Source organism: Strix aluco, chromosome 4, assembly GCF_031877795.1.
Source record: "Strix aluco isolate bStrAlu1 chromosome 4, bStrAlu1.hap1, whole genome shotgun sequence".
Classification (NCBI taxonomy): Eukaryota; Metazoa; Chordata; class Aves; order Strigiformes; family Strigidae; genus Strix; species Strix aluco.
Window position 1 is genome coordinate 122,146,762 of NC_133934.1, and position 26,283 is coordinate 122,173,044.

The 26,283-nt window shown below is 48.5% G+C and overlaps 1 protein-coding gene across 4 annotated transcripts in view; it reads left to right on the plus strand.

Annotated features, from left to right (window-relative positions):
* Positions 1–26,283, plus strand: part of DAAM1 (dishevelled associated activator of morphogenesis 1) — a 98,974-nt gene that overhangs the window by 28,006 nt on the left and 44,685 nt on the right. For all 4 annotated transcript variants that reach the window (XM_074820900.1, XM_074820898.1, XM_074820901.1 and 1 more), the window contains 2 exons: positions 10,560–10,783; positions 25,500–25,589. In XM_074820900.1, the coding sequence (XP_074677001.1) occupies positions 10,601–10,783; positions 25,500–25,589 (273 nt within the window). In that variant the 5' untranslated portion in view covers positions 10,560–10,600. The remainder of the gene's footprint in view (positions 1–10,559; positions 10,784–25,499; positions 25,590–26,283) is intronic.

Genomic DNA, 26,283 nt, shown 5'->3' on the forward strand with positions numbered 1-26,283 from the left:
AGTCCCCAAGCCAGTGGCTTGGCTTTGCTTTTTTGCTGTCCAGGCTCTGATTAGCCGCTTCAAAAGCCAAATGAACATGGCTCACCCCGCTTGAAGCCTTCACTTGGCCAGCTTGTGACCCTCATAGCATGGGCATGAGGAAGCACGAATCGAGGAATAGGGCTCAGCTCACTGCGTTTCAAGCTGTTAGACCTGCTGGGCCCTGCTTTGTTAGCAGTGGTGTTGTCTGGGCCATGTTGAACAATCTGGCAAGCTGGTTAATGGAAAGCTACAGCCCTGAGTGGCTCCTGTCAGCAAACTCAGTCACCATCTCTGCTGCTAGCGGTGTTTCAGCTTCAAAGCTGCTAAAGGAATGGGGTATTGGGGACTCCCTTTCTCACTGGAGAACTAGGCAGGCCTGTTGTCAGTCACATACATTGCCCTGAAGCCAGGAAAGGAGGTGAGCTTTGAAGAAATGTCACAAAAGCACTGATCACCAGCGGTACTGTGAACCCTTGCCCAGCTGGCAGATGTGAAGATCTCTGCAAGACCCTGCCACCCCCAGGACTCAGGAACTCTCAAAGAGGTGAAGTTCTCCATTGCTTCCGATTGTGAGTAAACTGGACTGATGTCGATGGGGAGAGGTACTTTCACTTTGCTGGCCAGAGTGGTGGACTCCAACCCTAATCAAGAAGTCATCTGCAAGGAGCTGTGAGCTTGGAAGGGGTCAGAAGCATCAAGGACTGGTTCGAAGACTCAGGAAGGTGAACGAAGTGATGGTGTTAAACCATGGAGCATCTCTGCTGAGATAGCAGTGGGTGCACAGGAGGGAGCTGGTGGATAGAAGAGGGCAGAGCGCGGTGCTGTACCCTAACAGAAATGGGAGACGTTGTGGCTTTCTGAGCCAGTGACATGTCTGTGATAACTGCTGGGAAGGTACGTCTGTGCTTGTGGGTATGTCTGGAGTGTGGCTAGTCTCAAATATATGAACACCCAGACTTCCCTCCTGCAGCAGATGAAATTAAATTAAAAAATTCAAACACAGTTATCTTCTCTCAGGGTGTCTGAGCCTCTCAGGATCCCCTTGGGTCACTTTTTCAAGCAGTTCTTTGCAATTGCAAGGCTGTTTTTTTATTTTTAATGAAAAGGAAGATCATTGTATAAATACCTACAGGGCTGAGAAGCTTGTGTTGCAATTTGTGGCGAGCGCAGCGTGAAAACCTTCAAGGAAGAGAAATCCACTTCTGTGCATAGCCCTGGTGGGGAGGTGGCCACTGTTGATGCGATATTGCACCTTTGAGGGGGTTTTCTTACTGGAACATTTGGTCCAGTGGGGTGGAGAGGCTCATTTTTTAAGCAGCATATACTGATGGAGGCAGGCAGGATGCCTGAAGCATTAGGGGTGCTACAGATGCCCTGTTTGGACTTCAGACTGTCTGGGGAAAAACATATTTGGTTAAATCAATGCACAAAAGAAAAAATGAAAATCCTGTGCATGTACACAATGAAATTTGGTTTGTATTGATGCTAATGATGCTGATACTTTCCTGGATTAAGCATTAAAATAGCCTCTATTGATTTTTAAATGCATGCCCTTGGGATCTCCACTGGACAGATGTTCCCCTCTGAATGCTCCTGTAGGTGAAGAGGGACCTTCCTTCAGTCCATCCCCGGCAGCTATAGGTCAGCCAACTTTGGAGTGAGCTCTTCCTTGCTCCCTGCCATCCGTGGGAGGCAGGATAGTTAGGCAATTAAAACGGCATGCCTCTGTTGAGCTGGGTCCTCCAAATTGCAAATGATGGGTTTGAGCAGCTCTCCAGGGCAACCCGAGTGCTGCTGTCCTGTGGCACGGGGTGGTGCAGCTCCATCCTGGTCAAAGCAGGGCTTCTGCCGTAAGCTACATCACTGTTGCATTCACATAAAAAAGATAATAATCAAGCCTTCCAATTAGTCTCGCTTTCTGTGCTCGCCTTCTTTTCTTTATCATGTTTAAATGCAAACAGTCTTTTAGTGTAATGTGATAAAAATTGCTGCTTTTTCCCAGGCTGGGTGGGAGCAGGCATCTCATCGGAGCAGTTGGGGTCGTGTTGTGCCTGATGCGAGCTCACATATATTGTTTTTCAGTGTTCATCTGCTGAAGCACAGGGAGGTATTAGTGTTGTACTGGAAGGAAAGCAGCTGGCAGGCCATTTCTGCCATCAGACAATATATCTCAAGGAATTCTCAACCCCAGGTTCATACTTCAGGGGGAAAAATCACTCTGGATTTAAAATCACATCAGGATTTAAAAATCTTTAAAGAAAGATCAGCATTGCAGATGGGTAGGCCAGCTGAGAGGTCTGACAAATGTGTTTTGTTTGCTTTGGGCACTTTCTGGACTACAAGTTTAATGATATCATGAAGTTTAGTATCTACCCATCAGAGTCCCTGTTAGGAAGGACTCCTATTTACAGCAGCCTCCACCCAGTTTCCATTCTGAAAGAGTAAAAAAACAGCTTGCTACGCACCACAAGCTGTGTGAACACCAGCGGTTCCAGTAGCCTCACCTTATGCATGGATAATCCTAAAAATCTCCAAATATAACCCAAAACTAGCCCATGGGGACTCAGCCAGTAGCTCCTCGTTGCCTTGCTGTGGTGGTGGCCCCACGGCAGACGTTGCTGTGCTGATGGACTGGAAGCGTCTGCTGCTGAGCCACTTGGAAACTCCAGTTTGCAAAGCCAAATTAATTAAGAGGCTTTAAAAGAGGAAAACCCTGCCTGCCTTCCCCCTCAGTTTTACACTCAGAGAGCCTGTCTCACCCCAGGGATTACTGCTGAAACGGGAAGCAGTGAAATGGAAAGCTCAGCAGTGAGGCTTTGCATACGATAAATCAAAGTCGAAGCCCAAATATTCATTGGAGGAGCAGGGCTTGAGGCGGGGGGGGGGGGGGGGGAGGAAAAAAGGGGGAATTAAAATAAAGGAAGGTTTTTATTGAACTATTGTTCTCCAGGAAAAAGCTAATTGGCAAACAAATATCCTCCTCCAGTGGGAAATACAGCTTCTCTCTCCCTGCTTGCCAGGCTGTTGAGTTTTTATTGACAGAAGCTTTGCACCATCAAAGGGAGTACCCAGAGCTGGGAGTGATCTTGGAAATGAAGCAACTTAAATCCACGTCCTTTCAGATGGAGAGGGAAACACTGAGAGGGGAGGTCTCCTTCCAGTAGCTGGGCTGGGAGGTGGTCCCAGTGCCCAACATGACAGGAGGTTTCTGATTACTGAAGCTGCTCTTCCTGGCTAATTATATATAACTTGTAATGCTCTGGGGTCAGATGCAAAGCTTGGTGTTATCAGTGTCCTGGAGGTGTTTTGTGCTTTGTGTGAGTGTTTTCATCCAGTTCGAGCCAAAACCAGCAATGGAAATGGACTGGGGCTGGATTGCTGGATGATGGGGATGGGGCCAGAATAGAGGAGTATGCTTGGTGGGGCTGTAGCAACCCCTGAGCTGCCCAGGGGGTCTCGCATCCCTCTCTTGACTGTTTTTTTGCCTTGAGGGCTGCCTGGCTAAGGCTTGGCATAACCCAGGCTGGATACCTGCAAAGGCTTCCTGAGAGACCTGCTTCAAATGGCAAAAGACAACTTCTCTGCAAGGCTGCGGGCTTTCAGGGGAGCCCCGGGTCTGTGCTAATCCCTCCCTGCGCGTGACCTCGACTCTGAAAGGGCTGTCTCTGCCCCTTTGAGCCCCACCACAATGCAGCGCCGGCAGCTGCCGCCCCGAAACAAGAGCGGGGTGAGGGGAGCACCAGGAGGGACGGCCCCTTGTGCTGCCTTTCCTTTCTGCTGGGTTTTTATGTGCTGCCTTTTGAAGCTGGGCTGGGGCGCAGGGAGGGCAAGGGGATGCTCCACCATCCTTCCTGAAGAGCCCCCCGCCACCTCCGCCTCCCTCTGCCTTCCTGAGAAGTCTCTTGGGCTTAACCCACCTCCTACAAGTGTTGTGCCTGGGTTTCAGGATGCAAATCATTCAGGGTACTTGAGGGAGGAATATGTGACTTGAAAACTCTTTCTTCCTCCCACCACCAACCCACTCTGCTTTTTGGTTTGCTTCTGCAAAAGAAGGACCACAAATCCACCCGGCTGCTGGAAAAAAGGCATGTGTGCGTTTGTAGAATTGGGTCGTTTAGCACCCTAGTGAGTATAAAGAAATATATATATATATTTATATAGGTTCCCAAACTGGGTCTTGTCTGTAGTTCCACGCTTGTTGTCCTTGTTCCTGAAATAAATGGCATTTGCCTGAGCTGATCTGCTGGAGCTCCCGTAATAAGCAGTCTGTAGCAGTTTGGAGGATCTGGCGCTGGCACTTAGCTTGTCATCCGTTAAGTTTACCCTTTTAGTGGAGAACTTGTGACCTTCTTCGGTGTTACTGCACCGCTCACCGTCTAGCTGACTGGGAAACTTTCAGCAGGGTTTGGATTTTAATCCTCAAAAACGAAACAAAGTTTTGCTCCAGCGGTGTCTTCCCTGGTCGGATTCATCTGTGAACTGAGCTATGCTGGTCTCTGCAACTGCAGGGGTTGAAGGGCTGTGCAGGGATCCCTGGGGCAGCTGATGGATGCTGCAGCATCTTCTCCTTGGACCCAAGCTTAGCTCCATGGGACAGACGTGGTCCTGCAACACACCAGCAACCATCCCCTGCTCCGGACTTTTGCTGGCTTGCCAAACTGAGCGGCGCTGCTCCGAGGATTGATTTCAGTTGGAGAGTGTTAAGACAGATCTCGTCTCACCCTACTGTGCACCGTGCTCTTCCCCCCTGAAAACTGGATTGCAGAGTCAACAGCGCGTGTGCTTCCCTTGGCAGGGAGCTTGCTCACGCACTGGAGAGGCGGCTTCCAGGCCAAGCCATGATACTCTCGCAGTGCGATGGAGGTGATTGCTCTTTTTCCTGGGTTGCATCATCAATACCTCTGGATAGGAGAGCTCCATACAGACATGCAAAAAAAAATCTCTCCCAGCACTTTTATTGCTTGTAGTAGGCTCGTTTAGATTGAAAAAGGAAGGCTTTTTCTGGTGTGTTACAAATTTGTGCAATCCTCCCCCCCCCCGCCCTCAATGAATGTATAAGTGTTTACTGGCTTTGTGAATAAACTGGTTAGATTTTTCTTGCTGAATTTCACCATCGAGCACCCGAAGCTTGTCTGCCCTTGAACAGTGCAAAATCCCTCTTCTTGCGAGACAGCAGGCCCAGATGTACACTTCAGGTTGTGATGAATGCCACAATAAAAGGAAAGAATACAAAGAGGAGGCGACACATTTTGGGCAAGCGCTGGGTTTTTGATGGTGCTGGCAGATGGGGCTTTCCAGGAGAAAGCTGAGAACCTGCGACTGCAGCCAGCTCCTGCCAGCATCCTTTGGGTACCAGGCAGCCCGAGCAAAATTTGGAAATGCAAAACCCTCTTTGTTGGGTTCATGGAGTATAACAAGTTTTCTGGGAAGGGGAAGGAGGATCTGGGGTAATTCAGGATTTGGCAGATGTATTTATAAATCCATGAAACCCAAATGTTTGAGATTTGCTTACGCTGAGAATTACAGCTCTTGTGATTCAGTGATGAGTCAGGCTCCTCCTGGCAGCTGATTTTCCTGTGGCATCACGGGAAGGGTCCTGTCCCCATCCCCTTTCATGGCTGCTGTTTCATGGGTGGATGGAGGGGGAAAAGGCAATCATCAAACAGTTTAAAACCCTTTAGCCGCGTGTTTTGGGTTTTTTCCCCCTCCTGCCGATACGCACGGATTTCCACCAAACACAAGCATTCTCCTACTGTGCAGTCTGTGCATGAAAACAGCTTTACGCTGGGGAAAGAGGTTTTTGGAAATCAGCATGTGCAGTTGTGGACAAAAAGTCGTCCTGGTTGCTTTAAACAGGAACAGCCGTGCCAGGGGTGCTGTCACTGTGCTCAGCGCGGGGACCATGCTGGAGGTACTGGTGATGGGCTCAGGTCCTCCGGGCTTCTGTGGTGGAGGGAAGGTAGCTCTGCTTAGAGGAAGGCAGTCCTGTTTCTGAGCTTTCCATCCATACAAGAGATCGGTAACAAAGCTTTTATTTTAAAAATTAAATAATGCTTGGTTCCCCCTCATTAAAAAGTGTTTCTTTGTACTGGCTTTGGTGCAAACATGAAGCAGAGCAGCACTTCTCGCTCTTGAGAGGGATGAGCCCAAATGCTGCTGCCTGATTGTATGGGAAGAGCACCACACACATGTTTTGGAGGGCTCGCAATCAGGACCAAACCCGAGAAGAGGTCGGGTCAGTGAGCGGAGCCAAGGAGGGTGCTGGCTGTCTTGGGTTCGTAAGGTGAAAAATCAAAACATGCCCAGGGAAGGCTTTGATGCTTCTCAGGGGATGCCTCAAACATACAGCAAGTCTGAAAAATGCTGTGGGAGCATCCAGATTTTATTGCTGTGGAGGTCTGGACGTGACTTACAGCGAGAGGAAAATCGTCTAGAATTGTTTGTTTAAAAAAATGATGCAAGGTATTTAGTGGGTTGGACGTGCAGCCCAGCACTGTGCTCTGCGCTGGGTGTTATATGCATAGGGAGAAGCACCGAGGGAGGGTGCACCATTGCTCAGCGGTGGGATGGGACAAGCGTAGGGTGCAGTGTGTAGGATGCCAAATTTCTGCCTTCTACATTCTAAAAAGTGGTCCAGGACACCTGGCTCTAGCACTTGGTGGGGGTGACAGTGTCTTCTAAAACTGTCTGCCGAGGCCAAGCACCTCCCAGCCACTGCCAGCCAAGGAGGTCACTTTGCAGAGATGGAAAAGTCAGAAAATTTCCATTGGCTGGGAGCATCCCAGGCTGTGCCGAAACTGTGCAGGGTGGGGGGGACGCAAAGCTTGGCGTGGCCTAAGATGCCAAAATCAGTCAGGTCTCGTCAGAGACAGACAGTGAGCATTACTGCACTTGCACAAAAATACTCTCCCCTTGTGCAATGCACTGAAATAAAGCTCCCCGTTGAGAAAGAGCTCACTCAGGATCTTGCATCCTTGTTTTGGGAGGGTATGGGAGAGGAGCCAGAAAAACAACACGCTAATATTCATATTTGAGGATTTAGCTCCTAGCTTCTGGGTGGGTTTGGAGGCGGGTGTGAAGGGGAGTGTGCACGCTCCTTTGCATGTGTTTGTACCCTTGCTGGGTATTTTTAGGCTGCAGACCGCAATGCTGCAATACCGGTGCTGGCTTTAAACCAGCTTGTTGGGGCATCGGTCATAGACAGGCTTTGGCAGCGTGTTGCTCCATGCGGGCTAATTTAGCTTGCTGAGGAGGCTGTTGAATATGCAAGTGGTAATTGCTGCTCTCCTTTCCTTAAAGCAAAGGCGGAAGCGACACCGGGGTCCAATTTTCTCCTGATGACTGATTTCATTTAAGCACTGCTCAGGGCAATGTAGGCTTGATGATTTTTTTTTAGGGCTGGGGAAAACAACAAGACTTGTCTCTCTGTGCATCGCTGAGCTGCAGCCCATGGCCTCTGTCCTGCGTGGGAACCCCCAGTCAGTCCTGGTGGCATGCGTAGGCTAAGCTCCTTCTACTCCTCCTCACCCTCTTCTCCCTGGGCTTCCAGGCTGAGCCTGTCACACACACATTTCCACCCTTGTTTCTGTGGAAGCGAATTTGTTTGGGAATGATTCAGCCCCATCAGTCCTGCCTTGGGATTTGGGGTTTGGCTAGAAGTTCCTTCAATGACCCTTCCCATCCTATCTTCCCTGGCTCTGTACATACAGGGGCAATTAAACTTAATTTATTCTGGCCCACTCAATAGTAAAGTCCAGAAGGCACCATTAGATCACAATCTGACTTAAATTTATTGATGTAATTAGTGCTCAAAGGTATAAATGGGAGGTGGGAGCAGGACACTTAACGTGATGCTGCGTGGAACTGGTCCCTTCTGCTTTCCTTAATGCAAGCCTTCAGGTTGCTAGAGTCTGTCAGTTTTTCTTCATGAATAACTGATTTCTGTAGGATTTGCAGGAAAGGAGAAGGCTGCATAGCTGGACTTTGTTCTGACGGTGCAATCTGTGCTGTCTGCAGCTCCCCACAACCTGCCAGGGAGCTGTGTTTTGATTTTGATCCATCACGTCAATGAATATTCATCAGCCTTCTGAAGGTTTAATGCTATTTGCCTGGTAGCTAACATACTCTCTCTCTAACCCTTTTTAGCCTTGGTTGCTAATAACCTACAGCCCACTCAGCCTGCACTGTAGGGTGGTTTGGTTTTTTTAATTGTTTATAGAGGAAAATGAGGAACCTTAGTAGCTCCAGAGCTGGAAGCAGCCCAAAAATACCTTGTCTCGTTTGCTACATGACTGTCTGCTTTAAAACCCAAAATAAAATCTTGCATTTTGGTCTGTCATTCAGACTCCTCGTAAAACAGGGTCAGGAGCATGGATCTCTGAAGAGCAGGTGGTGTTCTGATAAAAGCTTTCTGTACATTTTTGCAAGCCCAAGTCAGAGCTTGTACATAGAGCAGATTTCAAGGATGAAGTTGATGTGGTGTTGAAAAGGGGATGGGAAATGCCCTGTGGAAGAGGAGAACGGGTCTGTTTGCTCTGGACCAGCTGCAGGAACAGGATCAGGCCCTGCTCTGGGCACAGCATGGCCATACGCATGGACTGGGACCAAGCAACCAAACTTTGCACAACTGAGGATGTGCGGGTTGGGACCGAGCTCCTGTGCCAGACACAAAGCGCTGGGCAGCCACCAGCATCTCCCTCTGTGCCCTGCTCCTTGTGGCTCTTTAAAACCCAAACCTGCAACGTTTTCCTCTGTGCTGGAGCAGACAAAGGTCCGTGCATTTGTTTTTTTATTTCCCTCCCTCCTTTAGGAAAGAAACTTTCCAGCAGGTCCCCAAACCATCCTAACACTGAAGGGATGCCAGCAGGCTGCTAATGGATTTGCTGCGGTGCTGGCTGCGGGGGAGCCGCGATGAGAGAGCTTTCACGGCAGCTGAAATTCCTCCAGCGGCTGCATTTTTCTACATCCAAGTTGCTAAATGTGGAATGAAATTTGGGGTGCTTTGGGAAGGGGGACCCTCCGGACTGGGCACAGAGCAGTTAACACAGCCTGGGATTATCCTGCATGAAGACCCAGTAACTGTTTCCCATCATTCGTGGTTCAGCAGATGATTACACCATGTGCTAAAAACATGCCATCAAACACCAGTCAAAGGGTCAGATCCTCTGTTAAAGTAATGTGGATAGAGCCTGAGTTTTCTATAAGGTCCCTGTTCTGGGAGGGCAGTGTTTGACATGCAAGCGGTGGTGCAGGGTCCGACCCCACGTCTGCCTCGAGCTTGCGTCCAGTGCTGGCTCTCTGTGGGGCATGGTGGCTGTTTATTTGGATGTATAAATCCATAGTCAGAGTGGAATGACTGGCTCCAGGGAGATCAGACACTCCTCTCCAAATGCTGACCTTTTTTCCCAAGTCTCTTCACAGCTTTGTTAATAAATCTGAGTCATCCATATTTCTGCATTAACCTTGGCTGTTTGTCCTGTCTCTTAACATCTCAGCATCTTGTTTCGCAGAGACAAAATGTGTGGGTGTGTGACTTTATAAGACAAATGTTTAGGATTTTAAAAATTCTCTACTTTAATTTTTCTATTAGGGTGTTTCTCTGCCATCCTCATTCCTTGTAGGCGGCCCTCCTTTTGTATCATTGTATCATTGACTTGACATCCCAGTTTTGGGGCAGTATTTGCCTGGTCTTTGCCGTTATCAGTCAGGCAAGTCACATGTCTCCTGCCTTGAGCTTTGCTCCCAACCTGAGTTTCAGAAACCAGCAAAACCCAAGTGACCATCGGCGCGAGTGATGCCCGACGTAAGCACTGCGTAGGAAGGTCTGAGCTACCGGCACCGTGTGATTTTTATCAGTTGAAATCGCATCTTGTAAATATTTACTGGAATTTCAAGTAGGGTTTATCTAATTAAAGCCAAGTAAAACTTTCCATGAAAAAGAGCCACCCAACTGGTGGTTGCTGGTAGATGTTTAGGGACGTGTTTAAGAGCTGGGGGGAGAATATAGGATATTTTCTCAGCTTTGCTGCTTTCTGTGGCTTGGGGCATCCTGAGCTGCATGAGCTCTTCAAGCACCGAGTCACCCATGCTAGGGACCACGTACCTGGTGGCCCTGAGCATATCCAGCTGTTCTGGCAGCAGCCTCCCCAATTTGCCATACCCCCGGCCAGAATGAGATGGGGGCTGGCCTGGCTGCCACGACACAGGGAGATTGACAGGGATTTTCTGGGATTTGCAGCAGTGATGGGGTCCAGAACCCCTCTCCCCACAGGGATCCCTGCCACTGATCCCTGTGTTCCCCTGCTGCTGCCGGCTTTGGCACAAGGCAAGCAAATGTATCTTCTTAATTTGCACGGTCGTCAAGGTTGCCAGGACCATAAACTTCAAATCTGAGCAGAAATATTTGGCACGTAAACTGTCTCTGCTCTTCCCCTCTGTGCCGAGCACGTGGGTGGCTTTGATTCCTCCTCCCCTCGGCGGGACGGGAGCACAGCGCTGCGGGGCAGCTGCTCGAGCCTCCTCTCTTCTCTTCCCCCCAGGATCTAGTGCCCAGGAGGGAGGGACGCAGAGGATTTTGGCCATGGCCCCAAGGAAGAGGAGCGGTCGAGGGATCTCCTTCATCTTCTGCTGCTTTCGCAGCAGCGACCACCCCGAGATCACGTACCGACTGCGCAATGACAGCAGCTTTGCCCTTCAAACCATGGATCCTGTGCTGCCCATGCCGCCGGTGGATGAGCTGGACGTCATGTTCACCGAGCTGGTGGTAAGTAGGATGCTTTTTATTTTTATTTTCCGCTCCCATTTTTTTTTTCATCTCTTTCTAGCCTCCCCAGACTTGGTTTTGAGTTTTCAGGCAAGCTTTGGTGTGAAGGGAGCATCAGGGGCTGCTGTTGGGAGCAGTTCTGCACTAAACCTTGAGCTCTGCTCCTCCCTGATATACTGCCAGTTTGAGATGGTTTCTCTTTCTCATTAGAAAGCCTTGATTTCTTAGAGCAGGGCTTGGGGACTGGTCTGACTTTGTGCACCTTTGGGGTGATGCAGGGGTATCCAAGCCGCTAAAGCAGGTTATCTGCTGTAGGTGCAAAGTGACTTTACTTGTTGGGCATTCTGCTTCGCAGAAATCCTTGGGTGTGGGCTAAATTGAGATTTGGAGAGTCAGGTTGTTTCTTTATCCCTCGGTACCAAAACTCTGAAAAACATGGATCAAAAAAAAAAAAAAAGAAATTGACAGACAAAAAAAGCTTTAATTTCCTCTGAGCAAAAACATTTTAGTGTGGTTTGTTGGGTGGACCACTTGGAGTGGATTCAGCAGTGAAATGGGGTTTCTTTACGGTCCTTTGATGCGTAGAGGGAGCTGGGAGTTGTGATGCTGGTCAGTCACACCTCATGGTATATATAGCGTGTCCCATTAGATGCCAAGCAGCATGGTCTTGGTAAGCCAGACCACTTGATAGAGGAGAGCTCAAGGTTGTATTATGAGGGCCGGTTTTGCCCAGATGTCCTTCTCCATGGGACAGATGAGAAGACAGACTGGGCCACCCAGCACAGCACGGTGGGAACGAGACGTCCCTGCAGCAGGACTCTTCTTGCAGCAGTCCTGCAAAACACCGCCAGTCGGGTTTGGTTTGTTCAGGTGGAGTGACTGCCTCTCTTCCACATTTTTGTCCACTGATAACTTGGCCAAATCAGATTTTCCTGGGGAAATTCTTTCCCATGGAAAACTATCCCCATGCCCCAGCCAAAGGCGGCATAAGGGCTTGTTGTGCTGCAGCTCGATGTCACCAGCCAGGCTGAAGGAGGCATCTTGTGGAGGCTCACGTGCTGGAGTCCCACCAAGCCTCTGGCACCTCGTCTTAACCCAGGATTTTCAAAGCATTTCCTCCAAATTCAGCCAGATGCTTTGTGCAGAGGCCATGCTGCAGGGAACCACTGTGTGTGCGGCGAGGCAGGATCCCAGTGATTCTCGCAGGTATCAATCAGGCCCCGGGGCATGCACTGGTGTGGCCTTCTGCTCTGCATCCCTTGCTCTGTGCTGACCAGATTTTGTTTTTTTTCCCTCAGCCATGGGTGAGAATAAGGCTTGGAGGCAGCTGCTGCTCCAGGGCATGCTGGCAGCAGGAGCTGTGCTGGCTCCTCCAGGACTGAAGTCATATAGAGAGGGGGGACAGCGGGTGCCCACCGTGCTCCTGTGCAAGCAGCTGCAACCCCCTGGCTCCCCAAAAAACCCATCAGGCAGATCTCGACCTGAGCCAGCGCCAGGTGGGAGGGAGGGGGAAGCCGAGCTCTGTCCCATGAGTGCAAGAGAGCAGATTCCCATTTGGGGGGAGTGAAGATGCAAATCGCCCCCCTCCATTACAACAGCTCCTTCATGCTCTCAGTAACCTGTTGGTGTCGGATATTAAATTTCAGCATTAGTTAAATGGTTTGGAAAGTGTCCCCCCACTGTTTCTGTATAAACCCACTGTGTAACATTTGGAAGAGAGACAGAGAAAGCACTCAGAGGCACTGGGCTGATTTTTACGCCTTCAGGAACCCGATGCCACCCAACCTGTCATGCTCGACTGTCCAGGACAGGATGGCTTGTGCCCACTCTGTGGGACCAAGGCTCCCCCCCCCAGGCTCTTGGTCAATTGGGTTGAGGGAAGTCAAAGGGGATGGAGGGATCTGGAGGCTTTGCCAGCTCAGTTTGGTCCTTGGCCAACTCTGCTCTTGCAGCTTAATAGTGACTTTTCTGCCCCATTTGTTCCCATTAAGAAATTGGAGTAGCAGGGGTGGAAGCTTTCAGGCCTGGGATGGGCAGTATCTTTGGGGACATTGCAGCAGTGGGTTTGGTCACCAGGATGGACAATCCTCCCGCAGAGACCAACAAACTATCAGGGTCCCTGCTCTGCAGATCCTGGCATGCTGCATACATCAAAGGGCAAACCCTCTTTTTTTTTGGAGCCATCCCACAAAATACTCTCTGAGCTTCAGGTGGTTTTAAGTGTGCCTGCTCCTCTGAGTAGGGAAACATCTGTAGCATGAGAAATCGGCAATTGTCCCATGTCAGCAGCACAAGACCAGGGCCTGAGCTGCAGAGGGACTTGGAGCAGCTGACTCCAAGGTCAGCTAAAGGCTCAATCTGCTCTCCTGGTGTGTGTTTCATGGCTTGCTATGTGTTATATGGACACTTAGGATTTTAACTAGAATAGTTCAGTACAATAGTTAAATAGTTAGGGGTTTATTCTGTGGCTGTGCGAGTGTTTCTCAGGAGGAACAAGTTTGTTTTGCTTGGGCACAAACAGAAGCAATTAGCCTGTAAGAAATGCCTGATTTCCAACCTGGGCTGCAGGGACGATACACCCTGTCCCAGCCAGCAGTATGCAGCAGGCAGGGGCTTTTCCCCAGCTCAGGGCAGATGCAGATGTTGTTGCTGTGGTCAATGACTGATCATTGCTTCTTCCCGGAGAAACCTTTTCCCTTTCCCTTCCTTTCCCTCTGCCTGGGCTGAATGGATTTTCATCAGTGTATTGTTGGGATGTCGCTCAAGCAGGCACTGGCCCCATCTGAAAGGCTTTTCTTTGTCCGCTGTCCTGCCGGGGCTCCGGCCAGGCCCAGCCACCCAGGGAGGAGCAGGTGCTGACAGAGAGGCACAAACAAAAGTGGGGTATTTCAACAAGTTTTACTGATCTGCAGCTCCCTTGGCTGGGACAAGGCTTTGTGATTTCGTGCAGCTCTCCTTGCATTGACACCGATGCATCCCGCCAGCTCTGGTCAGCGGTGTTTGCTTCCTGGGGCTCGTGCAGCGGTGTGGTACCTGCCAGGTAACATCCGTTAGATTTGAGGCGTTTCAGGAGCCATCAGTCCTCCCGTAGGAGACATCGGGAGGATCGCTGTGCTGTAGGGATGCTCAGCCCTGGCGAAGGGGAATATCTGGGGCTGCACGAGCTGCCAGCGAACCAAGAGAACAAAGCTGTGCCATCTGCCACGGCTTCTTTCGAGAGGCTCCTGCGTATCCAGGCTAACAATACAGCGTTTCTTCAAAGGCTGAAATCTTGCTTGCACGCTCAGAGAAAGCACTTGCAAAGCTCCACATAATGGTGCCATATGGTAGATCTTGCCGTAACAATCCTCTCTATTTTCTGCCAGCAACTAGACTTTCCACCAGATGGGTAAATGACTGATGTCCTTTATATCTGCTTAACACTCCTTGTCACTTGAAGGTTTGTAATGAAACGCTCTGTGTGTGGTGGTGTGCATTGGCCCCACGGGACGTGCGCTGGGTGAGGGGGTGGAGGCATGGGGGGATTGGACGGCTTGGTCTGGAGAGGGCAGTGGGAGCCCGGCAGGACTCAGGACCCCTCACTGCCTCTCTTCCCGGTGGGGCGGATCGCAGGGGCATCTCCGTCCTGACAGTATCAGAGCAATGCTCCAGCAACTCCTCAGACCACCTGGATGCTCGGAGGAGCTGCTGGGTCTGGCGTGGCTTTGCTTGCCCCTGGAGTGAGAGGTGCTGCCTCTCCCTGGTCCCACACATCGCTCCTAGCCTGCATCCCTGCCAGTTGAGGGGCGGGCTCAGAGGAAGTGCTGCCCCTCAAGGTTTGTCCTCCCAAATACCTGGGCTTTGAGGAAATTCCATTTACTTGTACCAGTGGGGCTTCTTAGACTTTTCACCTCCAACTTGTCGTTAGTGCTGTGGAAGAAATTAGAGCAGCTGCCGTCTCGCCCTGCAACCCACCTGTAATGTGCAGCAGCCTGTTTTTAGCCTATGAAACCAGAGCAGGTAACCTTCCCTGGGTCTGTGAGAGACAACTTGTAAAAAAAGGTCCTGAAAGAAACAGGCCTGCAAGAGACAAAGACTGAGAAGAACAGCCTGAGAAAGAGATAAAAGGATAGTGGGGGGAGTGGAGGCCCTCCGAGCTAAGGAATATCTCAAACACTTGCAAGTAACGAAACTATAGTCATGGGGTGGATGGTGTGGAGGTTGAAGCTGATAAGGCTGCCTGAATAACACAGGATGCAGCTGGAGGGGGGGAGCCCTGCGGAGACAGGACAGTTCTGCTCTGGTGCACCTGGTCAAATTTCAAGGGCCGTCTGTCCGGTGAATGACCTTTGCTTCATTATCCACGAAATGCATATTAAAGTTAACACCCCTGAATATGCTAACGAAGACTAACAAGATCATGCTAATTACATCATCCCATGAAACACCTTATCCTTCCCCATACATGGGATACTTAGGTATGTGGGTCAACCTAGGGGACAGACCCAAGGAAAGTGTGTATAAATTGAGGAGGGGCAAGGGGTGGGTGGGTCCAGAGAGTGAAGTGAAGTGAGGAAGACAGATGCCTCCTGGAACCCTTGCTGGCGGGATCGACGCAGGAACCCAGACTGGTGATCTCTATTTCTCTGTTCTCTGCATCTCCCTCCTTTCCTTTTTCCCCTTTTCCTTCACTACCGTTAAGTAATGCAAGGCATACTGTATTGCTTGCCACAACTCATTATATACTTAGGCAATTATTGTGTATCCAATTAGTACATTGTGGGAAGTTAATAAATGTCTGGACTTTGAGACTTGTCTCACCGTTACTAATCTGAGTCACTTGTCTCCCTCATCTGAGTGGGATGTGACAGGGTCCCTCCACCCAGACTTCAGCAGCCAGCAGGTCTCAGAGACCTGGGAAGGTGACGCCAGGAGGTGGGTGGCTGTGCAGTGTCCCGGGGCTTAGGACGGGTGTAGCCTGATGTTGCATGGTATTAGTGACTGCCTTCACTGGGATCTGCTGGAGGGGAGATATTCACTCACAGTCTCTGAAGTGCTGGGCTTTATGCCTTCCTGTCCCGTGACATGGAAGGCTGCTCCATCCCTCCCTGCTGCTTTATTAAGTAGTGGAAACTCGGGAGCCTGGGGAACAAAGAAGAGGTCTGTGACAGCTTACAAGATTTATCACAGCATTTGTTTTTACTGTACTTGGGGCAAGTAATGCATTTCATCAGAGCCACTCTTTGAATGCTATCTGTTAGGAGATAGCATCCCCCGTCAGAGAGATTAATTCTGTGTCACCTTTGAAATGCTTCATGGTGGGCGATCAGTCTGTGGCTCATGATGTGGGGCACTTGGGTAAGATGCCCCATGCATAACTGTCCCACAAAGCCGTGCCTTCCTGCCCTCTCGGCATCCTGGGATGATAGTTATTTTATATGCTGCTCGAACGGGGAGCGGAGGACAACCCCAAGGAGAAGGTGGTGGTGCAGTCAGTGTGAACGCTGTTACGTGTTAATAGCAGTGCTGGGTTGGGAACTTGTTGCTAGCGATATCCAGTTTTACTTAGGAACTTAAGTAATGTGCTTTTCCCCCAGTCTCTAATCCAATAAGGAGAAAGTATGAGGTTTCAGGCCTTGCAAAACAACACGGCTTTTAAGTAACAGCTGAAGAATCAGCTGCAAAGCCAAGCTTTGCATTTCATGCTTGCAGGTCAGCTGTCGTTTTTGCTGCCTGGTCTTTGCAGCATTAAGGACTTCAGGATTTTGAGAACCGCTGAATGGTGGCCAAAGCCATTTTCCCCTGTATCTGCAAAGAAAAGCATGCCTTTGGTACCCCAAAAAAAAAAGATTGCAATAGCCCTTGTGTCCTGGGCAAAACACCCCTTTCTGCACAGTCTGTCCAGGGCCATACATGTGGCACAGGGCTCCTGACGCCGTTCCACCACCATCTCACAAGACCAAGCTCCCTTGAACTTATGAATCGCTTTTAAGAAAGAAAACCAAGTGATTCAGTAACATCTACTTTTAAATTCACTCAGCAGGGAACCACATAGACACTTTTACTGGGCTGCCCAGGTTTGGCTCATTAGATGCAAACAGCCTGGACTTGCCACGCTCATGTCCCAGCCCGCTGCTCACAGCACTCATTTTCATCACCTCATGGTGTTATACACTCACAGATAAGCTCTTAAACGTATGTTTTGATAGATAAGCATCTGATATAGAAGTCACACACCTATTCGGCAAGAAAATAAGGATTTTCTGCCTACATGCATTCCATGGACCCGAATGAAGTAATCCACCAAGGAACGCTGTATTTCAGCTGAAGCATTCATGTAATTGCAATATCTGTTACAGCTACAAACTAGCATGGGGGCTTGCCCAAAAACCATGCTGTTCCCGACCCATACTTTTACAAAGGAGCCATGTTACAGTACAATGTGAACCCCAGCTGAAGGCAGAGAGCACATAAGAAACCTCTTTGTTTCCAGGAGAAGTACAGCTGAAGTGGAAAAATTATATGGTCTACTTGCTAAATGCTTTCCACTTTGCACTTCGTAAAAGAGGAGGCCACGTCCCTGGGAGATGCCTAGGCAGCTCATTCAGTAACGCATCAGTGACCTTAATTGGGGCATTTAGGTTTTTCACTTGCACTAGCTACAGGTGTTTCTGGCACAGGTCACCACAGAGGGTACCGGCCTCATTGGATGGGGCATCTGCCCCAGCAGTGGTCTTCTTCCTGATTGCTCAGTGGTTGGATGGTGTTGCTAGAGTTACAGGCAGGATTGAGCAGCACATGGGTTGTACTTCATCACCAACCTCAGCAGGAAGCATTCGTGCTGGGAATAGCCTGTTCCTACCTTGTATCTGTTGGCAGATGCAAGTGAAAGGTGTTCATACTGTTGTAGTATCTGTCGCCAGCAGTGTCTGGGCATTCCTCAGCGTGCGAGCACCACTGAGGACAGATTTTGGCAGCTGAGGCTTTCTGCAGCCCCGCAGGCAGGATCCTGCCTGAGCACCCAGTGGTCCTAATTCTCACCAACTCCAGTGTTCAGATCAATACTGTTATTTACAGGGATCAGCTTCCCTTCCCCAACAACACCTAACATCTGTAAGCCCATCTGATGCCTGCTAGTGCTAGGCATCTTGCTGGATGTCAAGCCTTGGTCAGGAATTGACTCCTTGCAGGGTGACTCTCTGCTTTGCACCTGATTAAATTCTTAAAAATAACTTAAGGATGCTGGCTGTGACGAAAGCCACGGTTGTGGGGAAATAAGGGCCACTTGTCCCACCCAAGCCACAGGTATGCAAGGAGTCCACTTCCATCTTACGTTGCCATCAGCATCAGGCTGCAGCTGGCTCCTGCTCCTGCTCCCACGCACAGAGCAATAAATCTTGGGAAGCTTTCAGGATCGAGTTGGCGTGAGGCTTTGCAGTTACTGTTACCGTAAAAGCCGGCAGAGGAACATTCTAAGACTTGTTTTGGAGTTCTAGAAAGCAGGTATTCTTTATGGCAGCGCTGGGCGCACAGGCGAATAGCTTCGCAAAGGTGAGCGCGCCCCAGATCTATAAGCAGCAGCTAATATACAGTGAGATTATGCATATTCATAACTTTTCTGATAAATGAGTTGCATATGCATTAGATTTCCTGGAACTAATTACAATATCTACATCCTAATTACGCATGCTCTTGCTTGCAGGGTGGTGGTCTCGAGGGTCCCTGGGGGTCGTTGGTAGTCTTCCTCACCATGTCTGCTGGTTGACCTTAGTGCTCACGCATGCTCACAGAGGTCTGTTTAGGAGGTGTTGTGCATCTGTGTTGTATCTTGAGCTGGTTTGTTTTAATTTGTCCCATCCTTGTTCCTGTTATCTTCAAGAATAGGCCCTGACTGTCTTATTTATTATGTCATATCTTCAAACCCCTTTCTTCTTCATGAAAGCACCAACCTTCAGCTGTGTCTGCACATCCCAGAAGCTACACTGACACTGACCTAATTTGTTCTCAGTAACAAAATTTCTAGCAAGGTGAAAAAGCAAGACAAAAAAAAATGTTAGCAAGACGTTTTGGCTTATATTTCTAATTCCCATCCAGCCCCTTTTCAATGCCCTTCCTAGGGCCTTAGCTGGGGAAACCTTGGAGCAGTTTAGCCCCAGACCAATACTGCACCGCTTTCCTAAGTGAGCATCGGCATTGGGCAGGGGACATCTGGAGCCACACTTGACCAGTTGGTTTGACTTCCAACTTCAGTAGCTCTCAGGGATACCAGCAGTGAAGGTGGCACCTAAAAACACTGAAAAGAGCGCTGCTTCTCTGCGTCCATAAATAGGTGGGAAATCCACATCCAAAACCACTTTCTTATGTTTTTGCCAGCTCTGTGTTTTATTTGTGGTCCATCCACCAAAGGGCAGTCATGTCCAGCTGTGGTTGACTTTAATCCATTGTGTAGTGATCACAGTAGTAAGTAATGGGCCAATACATCTTATTTTTTAGTTTTCTGTGCTTATGTACAATTGTGTGGAAAAAAGCAGTGTGATCCATGTACAGGGCTTCTAGATCTGAGAGTGTTCTTCAGGGTAAAACTACATAGATCAATAACTCAGGCTGTAAAAGCACCCTGTGTTAATTAAAATGGGAGAAAGGTTTTCCAGATGATGTCGGTGAAAAGGTCACAAAAGGCCAAGCTCAATAAATTTAAAAAAAATTATATATGCAGTTATAGATATATATTACAACAAAAAAGATTGAGAAACCTAAGTAGATACTTGTCTTTTAAAAGACATTAGTATTGGAATATGAACACCTTTAAAACCTTTAGCCTATTAAAATAATTAATTAAATGAAATAATATTGAAGTAATACATGCTGTCTGCCTCAGTTAGGTGTTTGAACTGGTGGGGACATGAACCAGCTGCAGCTAGAGTTTATTGAGGAGTTAAATCAGCTATTGATGGCCATAATCTTTCCTGCAGAAGAAGAAAGGAATATATATTTTATTTACGTCTGTCCAGTGCATTCAGGTCAATAACTGAAAGCTGCAGAGCAGGGTGGATTGGGGTATTTTCTCTTCCAATCTGGGACTAAAAATTCAATGTGGGAAGAGGTTGACTAGGTGTAAGCGCTTAGAAGTGCTTACATGTCATTCCTTGTTGCTGCTACTCATTCCCTTGCTGTAAGCAATTTCCTTTATTCAAAAAATTTATTACATGATAAAGGCAAAATTAATAAAAAATTTCTATCTGTTATGCTTATTCATTAAGAAATACGAATAGTTGATTTTTGTTTATGTTCTGTAATTCCAGCTGCTGGTTGTTGTGGGTAAATTAGAAAAATACAGTGATAATATTTGGGATTGGTTTGTCTAAGGAGTTGTTTTTAAGTTCTAAAGGTCCTATCACTGAAAAGACATGCTAGGGAGGAGGCATTTTTGTTACTAATACTAAAAATAAAAGACTTCATCCACTACCTTCCTGTTTAGAAAAAAAAACCCTAAGATAAATCTGCATAGGTTGAGAATTGTAATCACCTAAATAAATGTTGCAAATAGATGAGCTCCTCCTACAGTGCAGGATGTGTGTGAAGGCGGTAGTTTACACTGTAACAGCCACTGATCAAGTCTGTTTCTTTAGGAAAACTGCTTAAAAAGAAAATAACAAGCTAAGATGATTCTGAGGTGGAGGTTCATGGCAGTCAGGGCTGGCAGCAGCGGGCGGGCAGTTGCCCAGCTGGCCATATGGGAAGAAGGTGGAAGAAGGTTAGATGAGGTACAGGGGGAAAAATGCTGAGTGCTGTTTCCCTTGACACTGCAGCGTTCTGGGATAAATCAAATTGATGAACTTGTAGAAGAATGCCTGGAAGAGAGTGAAAAAGCGATAGGAACCCTGAGAAAGGAAGCTGATGCAGGCTTCAACAGGCTGTTACTTACTTATTTTTTAATTCCCATGCTGTACCAGCTAATGCCAAATGTTACCAAAAAGTTCCTGCTTGTTTCTTTCTTTCCATTTTTTTTTCTTTTTTGAACAATCTTGGATCTCTCAAGCTTTGTTTGAGGACGCAGGAGATCTTGCCTTTACGTGCTGTAGTCTCACAGAAGTTTCTAAACTCTGTGCATACATCCATCAGAAGTAAATTCACTTGCTCTTTATTATGTTGGTCATTTATTGATCTGGTGATGTCTTTTTGTGTGTGTGTGTGCGTTCATGTATATATATATATGCACACATACGTATGTTTATATAAACCCAGAACAAGCCAGCAAATTTTAATTAATTTTTATTTCAATTATGGCAATGGATGACCTCCTTATTTTCCCCCATCTCCTCCATGTATTATGGTTACACAATTTATCAGCAGGAAAGGTACATTAGACTTAAAACTTTTTCATCTTTTTTCCTACAACCTCTGAAGAAATTTTGAGGGTGAAGACTCCTACACAGGGAGTTGTCCCTTAGTTAATCTCTACTCCCCAGCTACTTCTTGCAGAATGTTTGGTGGCCCGTGGGACCTGTGGGATGTAGGGGAAGAACCCATGATGGTTGTGCTGGGGTGTTGGGGCCATGGATGGGCAGCACTCAGGCTCACCCAGCTCTGAGAGCCCATCCTGGAGGTCTTTTCTCAAGTCAAAAGGTTTGCAGCATCCTGCTGGCTTCCTGCTGTTGCTCCCATTAAAGCCTGTGGCTCTCAACCCGTAGAAGATGCTCATTAAAATGTCCACCATGGCATGGGTGAAGTGGTAGGGACAGGAGCTTGCACCGAGGACCGTACTGTGGGTCTGGGGCTGGACTTGCTGCCCTTTCTGCTGGAAGGGTCAAACATTTTTTCCAGCAGCAGTGCCTCGCTTTGATCTGGCTTTGCCTTCAGGAGGTGATTGAAGGCTATGGTAGCTGCAAACCAGAGGGGTGGTGGAGTCTCCCTCCTTGGAGATATTGAGAAATTATCTGGACATGGTCCTGGGCAGTGCCTCTAGGCCATGCTTGATCAGGCAGTTGGACCAGAGGACCTCTGGTGTCCTGGGCTCCTCATACCACCCAGTTGACAGCTCAGGGAGGTACAGACCGTGGGAACATCTCCCCTTGAGTGCTGCTCTGTGTCCTCCAAGGGAAAGGTATAGACCACTTAATAAAAACTTGTTTGGCCCATAGGATCGTGCTCACAGCGTGCTGAGCTGAGCCATGTGTTCTTAAGGTAGATGTAGGAGAACGGTGTGGGATCACCTTCACTGAAGTTCATGCCATGCTCAGAGAGGGGGAGGTTTGCTTGACTTGAGTGGAGAGCTGTCAGGAAAGCAAGCCACACGGAAGTATTTTACCTCCTAGAAATAGCAAATACACGCTGAGAATCAAATCTCCCCTGTGTTGTTTTTTTTTTAAAAAAAATCATATTCAAATGAAGATTTAATGTGGAAACATGTTTCCTGATCTAAAGGTGAATAGTTTAACTGTACGGGATAAATATTTAAGAGTAGCGTATCTCTTTCCAGTAAAAACACTCTGGGCAGAGACTTCCTTTTGGTAGCAAAATGAGGCTGTTATTTTACGTGCCTTTGACCCGATTCCAGAAAAATATTTAAAATAGTGAAGCTGGCAGATCCTGCCATGGGAGGCAGCCAGGTGGAAGGGACAGAGCTGTGAAAGGTGGCTAAAGTGAGGAGTGAGGGCTGCAGGGCTAAGGAACACAGACCCACCGGTTGTGTTGTCAGTCTTCAACAGCCGCCAACATTGCACGCTGTAGCGGGAGTGTATGACTTGCAAATGGCCTATAAAATTAATTGCCAGTTAGAATCACCTAATTATCGAGCTTATGATTATTAATTGAAGGCACATATTGGTTTGAGGTTGTGCATGGCTTCTCTGCTGTGCTACAACACCACCGTGCAATTGCTAAAGGCTTTGTCAGAGCTGTGTTTGTACAGTGGTCTGTGAGCCCCCGAAAGATGGCTGATGTTCCTGTCCTCTCTTCATCTTTTGAAGGGCAGTTTCTGAGCAGTCTGTGTGGGGCCAAGGAGTATGGAGGTAGCCATCAGTGAGCGTAAGCAAAGGGCTGGAGGTGGGTGCAGGAATCCCCATACACATAAAACCAGCAAAGACCTGACTCTTCACGGCTAAGTCGCTGTTACAACTCAGAATAACAGTCATTAGTCACTGTTTGATTATGAGGATTTTCATATTCACTCAGTGCTGCATAGTATTTGTTTAAACACCTCTCCCAAGCATCCTGCAAGATATCATTAGGTAGGTGTTGCTGAGTGATGCAGGGCTGTGATGACTGAACATGTTAGAGCTGAGGCACAACAAAATGGGCTGTGTGGGTCTCAGAAGCGTTTCTGCACCTTTTTTGGATGTATTTGCACGTTGTCGTGTACTGGCACCTAGTATGTTCTTCTGCTCTATCCCTTCTTGCTCCCACATAGGCTTCAGCTCAGTTTAGATATTTTTTTCTTGTTTAATAAATCTTCATGTTTGCACAAGTTGTACTTCTAGGGTATGGGTACTTTGAAAGTTTCAATATTTTTCTACGAGCCTAAGTACAAATGTGCGTGGCTGGTGCTTTCATGCCTGAATCCCAGATTCATGTGGCAGGGGAACAGGGTTGCAGGGGAAGCACTTTCCTGCACTTGCTCAAACCCTCACTGCAGAGATGAGTATTTATCAGGAGACCTTCGTCCTCTCCCACATGCCCAAATGCCCTTTTCCAACGAGCTGAATTTCAGCCAGGTCCCTGTGTCAGGTGTCATCCTGTTGTCTGCCTTTAGATCTGCTGAACTGGGGCTGAAGCAGAGCCTGGGTGTCTGACAGACATGTAGCCTGAGGAGACAACGGCAAAGGACATCAAGTCCAATTTCTGTCTTGAGGCATGGAAGGGTGACAAGACTTGCCCAAGGTGGGGGAGGAGATCGGTTGCTGGATATGAATCCCTGACCTCCCAGATTGTAAGGACCTGGGGAGGTTTGAAAGCGGCACTCGTTGGAGAAGTCCCTAAACCAGGTTCTCCTCTCTGGGTGCAGGGGGAGGAGAGGTGTCTCAGATTTGGCTCAGGCTTTCTCAGTCCTCACTTTTTTCCAAGTCTCTGTTGTGGCAGCATGTTTATTTCTGTCATAAGGGTGTCTTGCAAGTCTGTTTCCAGAGCTCCACCATCAGCTCTGTGCAGCACATTGGTGTGAGGAGTCAGTCGATATGGGGGGGGAAAGTCAAGGCAAAGATCCTCCATGTGTATGTAATGGAAAAAGCTCCACAACACCTTTCCTTTTGAGGAGTAATTTCATCAAGAAGTGAAATCAATACCTGAGGTAGATGTATAAGGCTTTCCGAGATGTTCAGGACTGTCTGCAGCCCTCCGTCTCTGTGTGTTGTGCTGGAGGGCCCTTGGGTTTGGGTTACAAGATAGCTAAAGGCTCCCTTCCTTGACTACTGGTGCAATATGAGCTTTAATTAGATCAGCTGAATTTCTTCATGTCCTGCAGGCTTGCTGGTGCAGGGACCCATCTTTCCCCATAGACATCTTGCTCAGCCATCACCAAATGGGGCTTTTACCTTTGATTGGGGTACCAGGGGCTACCAGCTTTAATTGATAGGCATTATTATTCAGGCAGGGAAACTTTAATGAGTCTCCATGTGGGTTTGTTTGGTTTTGGGTTTTTTGCTCTTTTTAGTTTCTGGAATTAAGTATGTAATTTTTAACAGGGATCTTCTTAATTAAATTGACTGGCTGGGTGGGATGAGTTGGCTGGAGGCCATGGCAGGGCTTTCCTGTGACCTTCTGCAGCATCTCCAGTGCTCCCACTGCTGCACCAACACCCCTCCGGCGCAAGGATTGTCATCAGTGGTGGTGATTTTAAGAGACATCCATGGTTGTAAGATCAATGTTGGCTTTAGCAACAAGCCTCCCAGCCCTGCCTGAATGTTTTATTTAGTTCTCTGATAAAAGCTTTGACCTACATCTAGCTCCAGGAAGCGATGAGGCTTTGATAATACTCGGTCATCCTGGCGGAGGGCATGCTGCTAACAGAGCCTCCAAGACGAAAATGGATGTGTCCTTTAAAATAACATCAGATAAACCAATAAAGGTTTCAGTCAGTAGACAACTTTATCTCTGCCAGGCAATACGTAGTCCAGTTTTGATGGAAAGGGTGTACCTTTTTATGAACTGTAGATATTAGGAAAAGAGCTGCCTATTTTTAGTTATAGGAAGAGAAACCAAAAGCCAAAAAACCCCCATTTTCAATGGTATGAGGGTGTCAGCGATGGAAATGGGTTGGACCACTTGGGGTGCTCAGGGAAGCAGTTATCAGTGGTGGTAAAACAGAGGAGTCCTATTTGAATTGTTCTTTGCTGTACATGTCTTGGATGTGGTCTATCATCTGGAGCTCTCAGTCCTCTGTGCAAGGCTATCTTGCGGGCAGCTGTAACGGCTTCATGGATATCCTTCCTAAAACACTTGCTGCCTTTAAAAGCAATGAAGGCAGTGTCTGGGAGGAACGAGGCAGGGAGGTTTGCAGCCCCATCCTCCCAGCAGCCGGCTGGAACCCAGGAGTCAGGGGGAGGTCAGCAACAGCAGGATGAGAATTAGCATCATTGCCCTGACAAATCAATGGTCACGGGGCGATGCTGCAGGACTACCGCTGCACTGTGGTGTGGCCCCACATTGATTTACGCTGCTTATCTGGGGGGCTGTGTCAGTGCCATCACCCGTTTGTGTACTCATGTTGCATGTTTTTTGGTTTTTTTCTTCCCCTTTCCAGGATGAACTTGACCTCACGGACAAGCACAGAGAGGCCATGTTCGCGCTGCCGGCAGAGAAGAAGTGGCAGATCTACTGCAGCAAGAAGAAAGTAAGAGACTTGTCTGCACTGTGGTGGGGAGCTGAGCCCCTTCTCTCCCATGGAGGCTGGGGAAATGTGGGTAGGAACACAGCTCTATTGCGATGCTGAGTGGTATTTGGAGTGTCAAAGAAATGCATCTGTTCCCTGGGGAAGTGAGGGCAACCAGCGAGGTCTTCAGTCTCCAAAATGCATAGCTCTTCCTCCTGAGCCCATTCACGCTGGAGGAGGTGTCCCCGCACAGGTGTCCCCCACCCCGTGCTTGTCCCTGCCAGCACAAGCAGGGCTGCGTGGAGCTCTGTGGCCACTGAGGCTGGCATTGCGGTGGTGGGAGACTGCTCCAATCACCATCTTTCATGGCCCCGCTGTTCTTTGCTGATGCCTGGGGGCCTGATTACAGCCTGCCTGAAAGCATCCCCCTCCCCTGGCTTTACAGTTTGCTGCCATGAAACAGTCTTGGGCATCATTTTTGTCCTCCCACCAACTTTTCCCAGAGGAGGGCACAAATGGAAAGCACTGCTGGGGAAGCCAGTGAGAGGTTTAGCCCTGTGGTGTGGAGGTTGCTTTTAGAGTGAAGCTGTGTCACCCCTGGGGCGATGAAGGGCTTTAGGTTCACGGGTGTAACTGAGATACCGCTGATAAGAGAGGAGGGTTGATGTGAGCTGCTGATCTGTCTGCCGAGCTCCCAGCTCCCAGCGTGACGTGT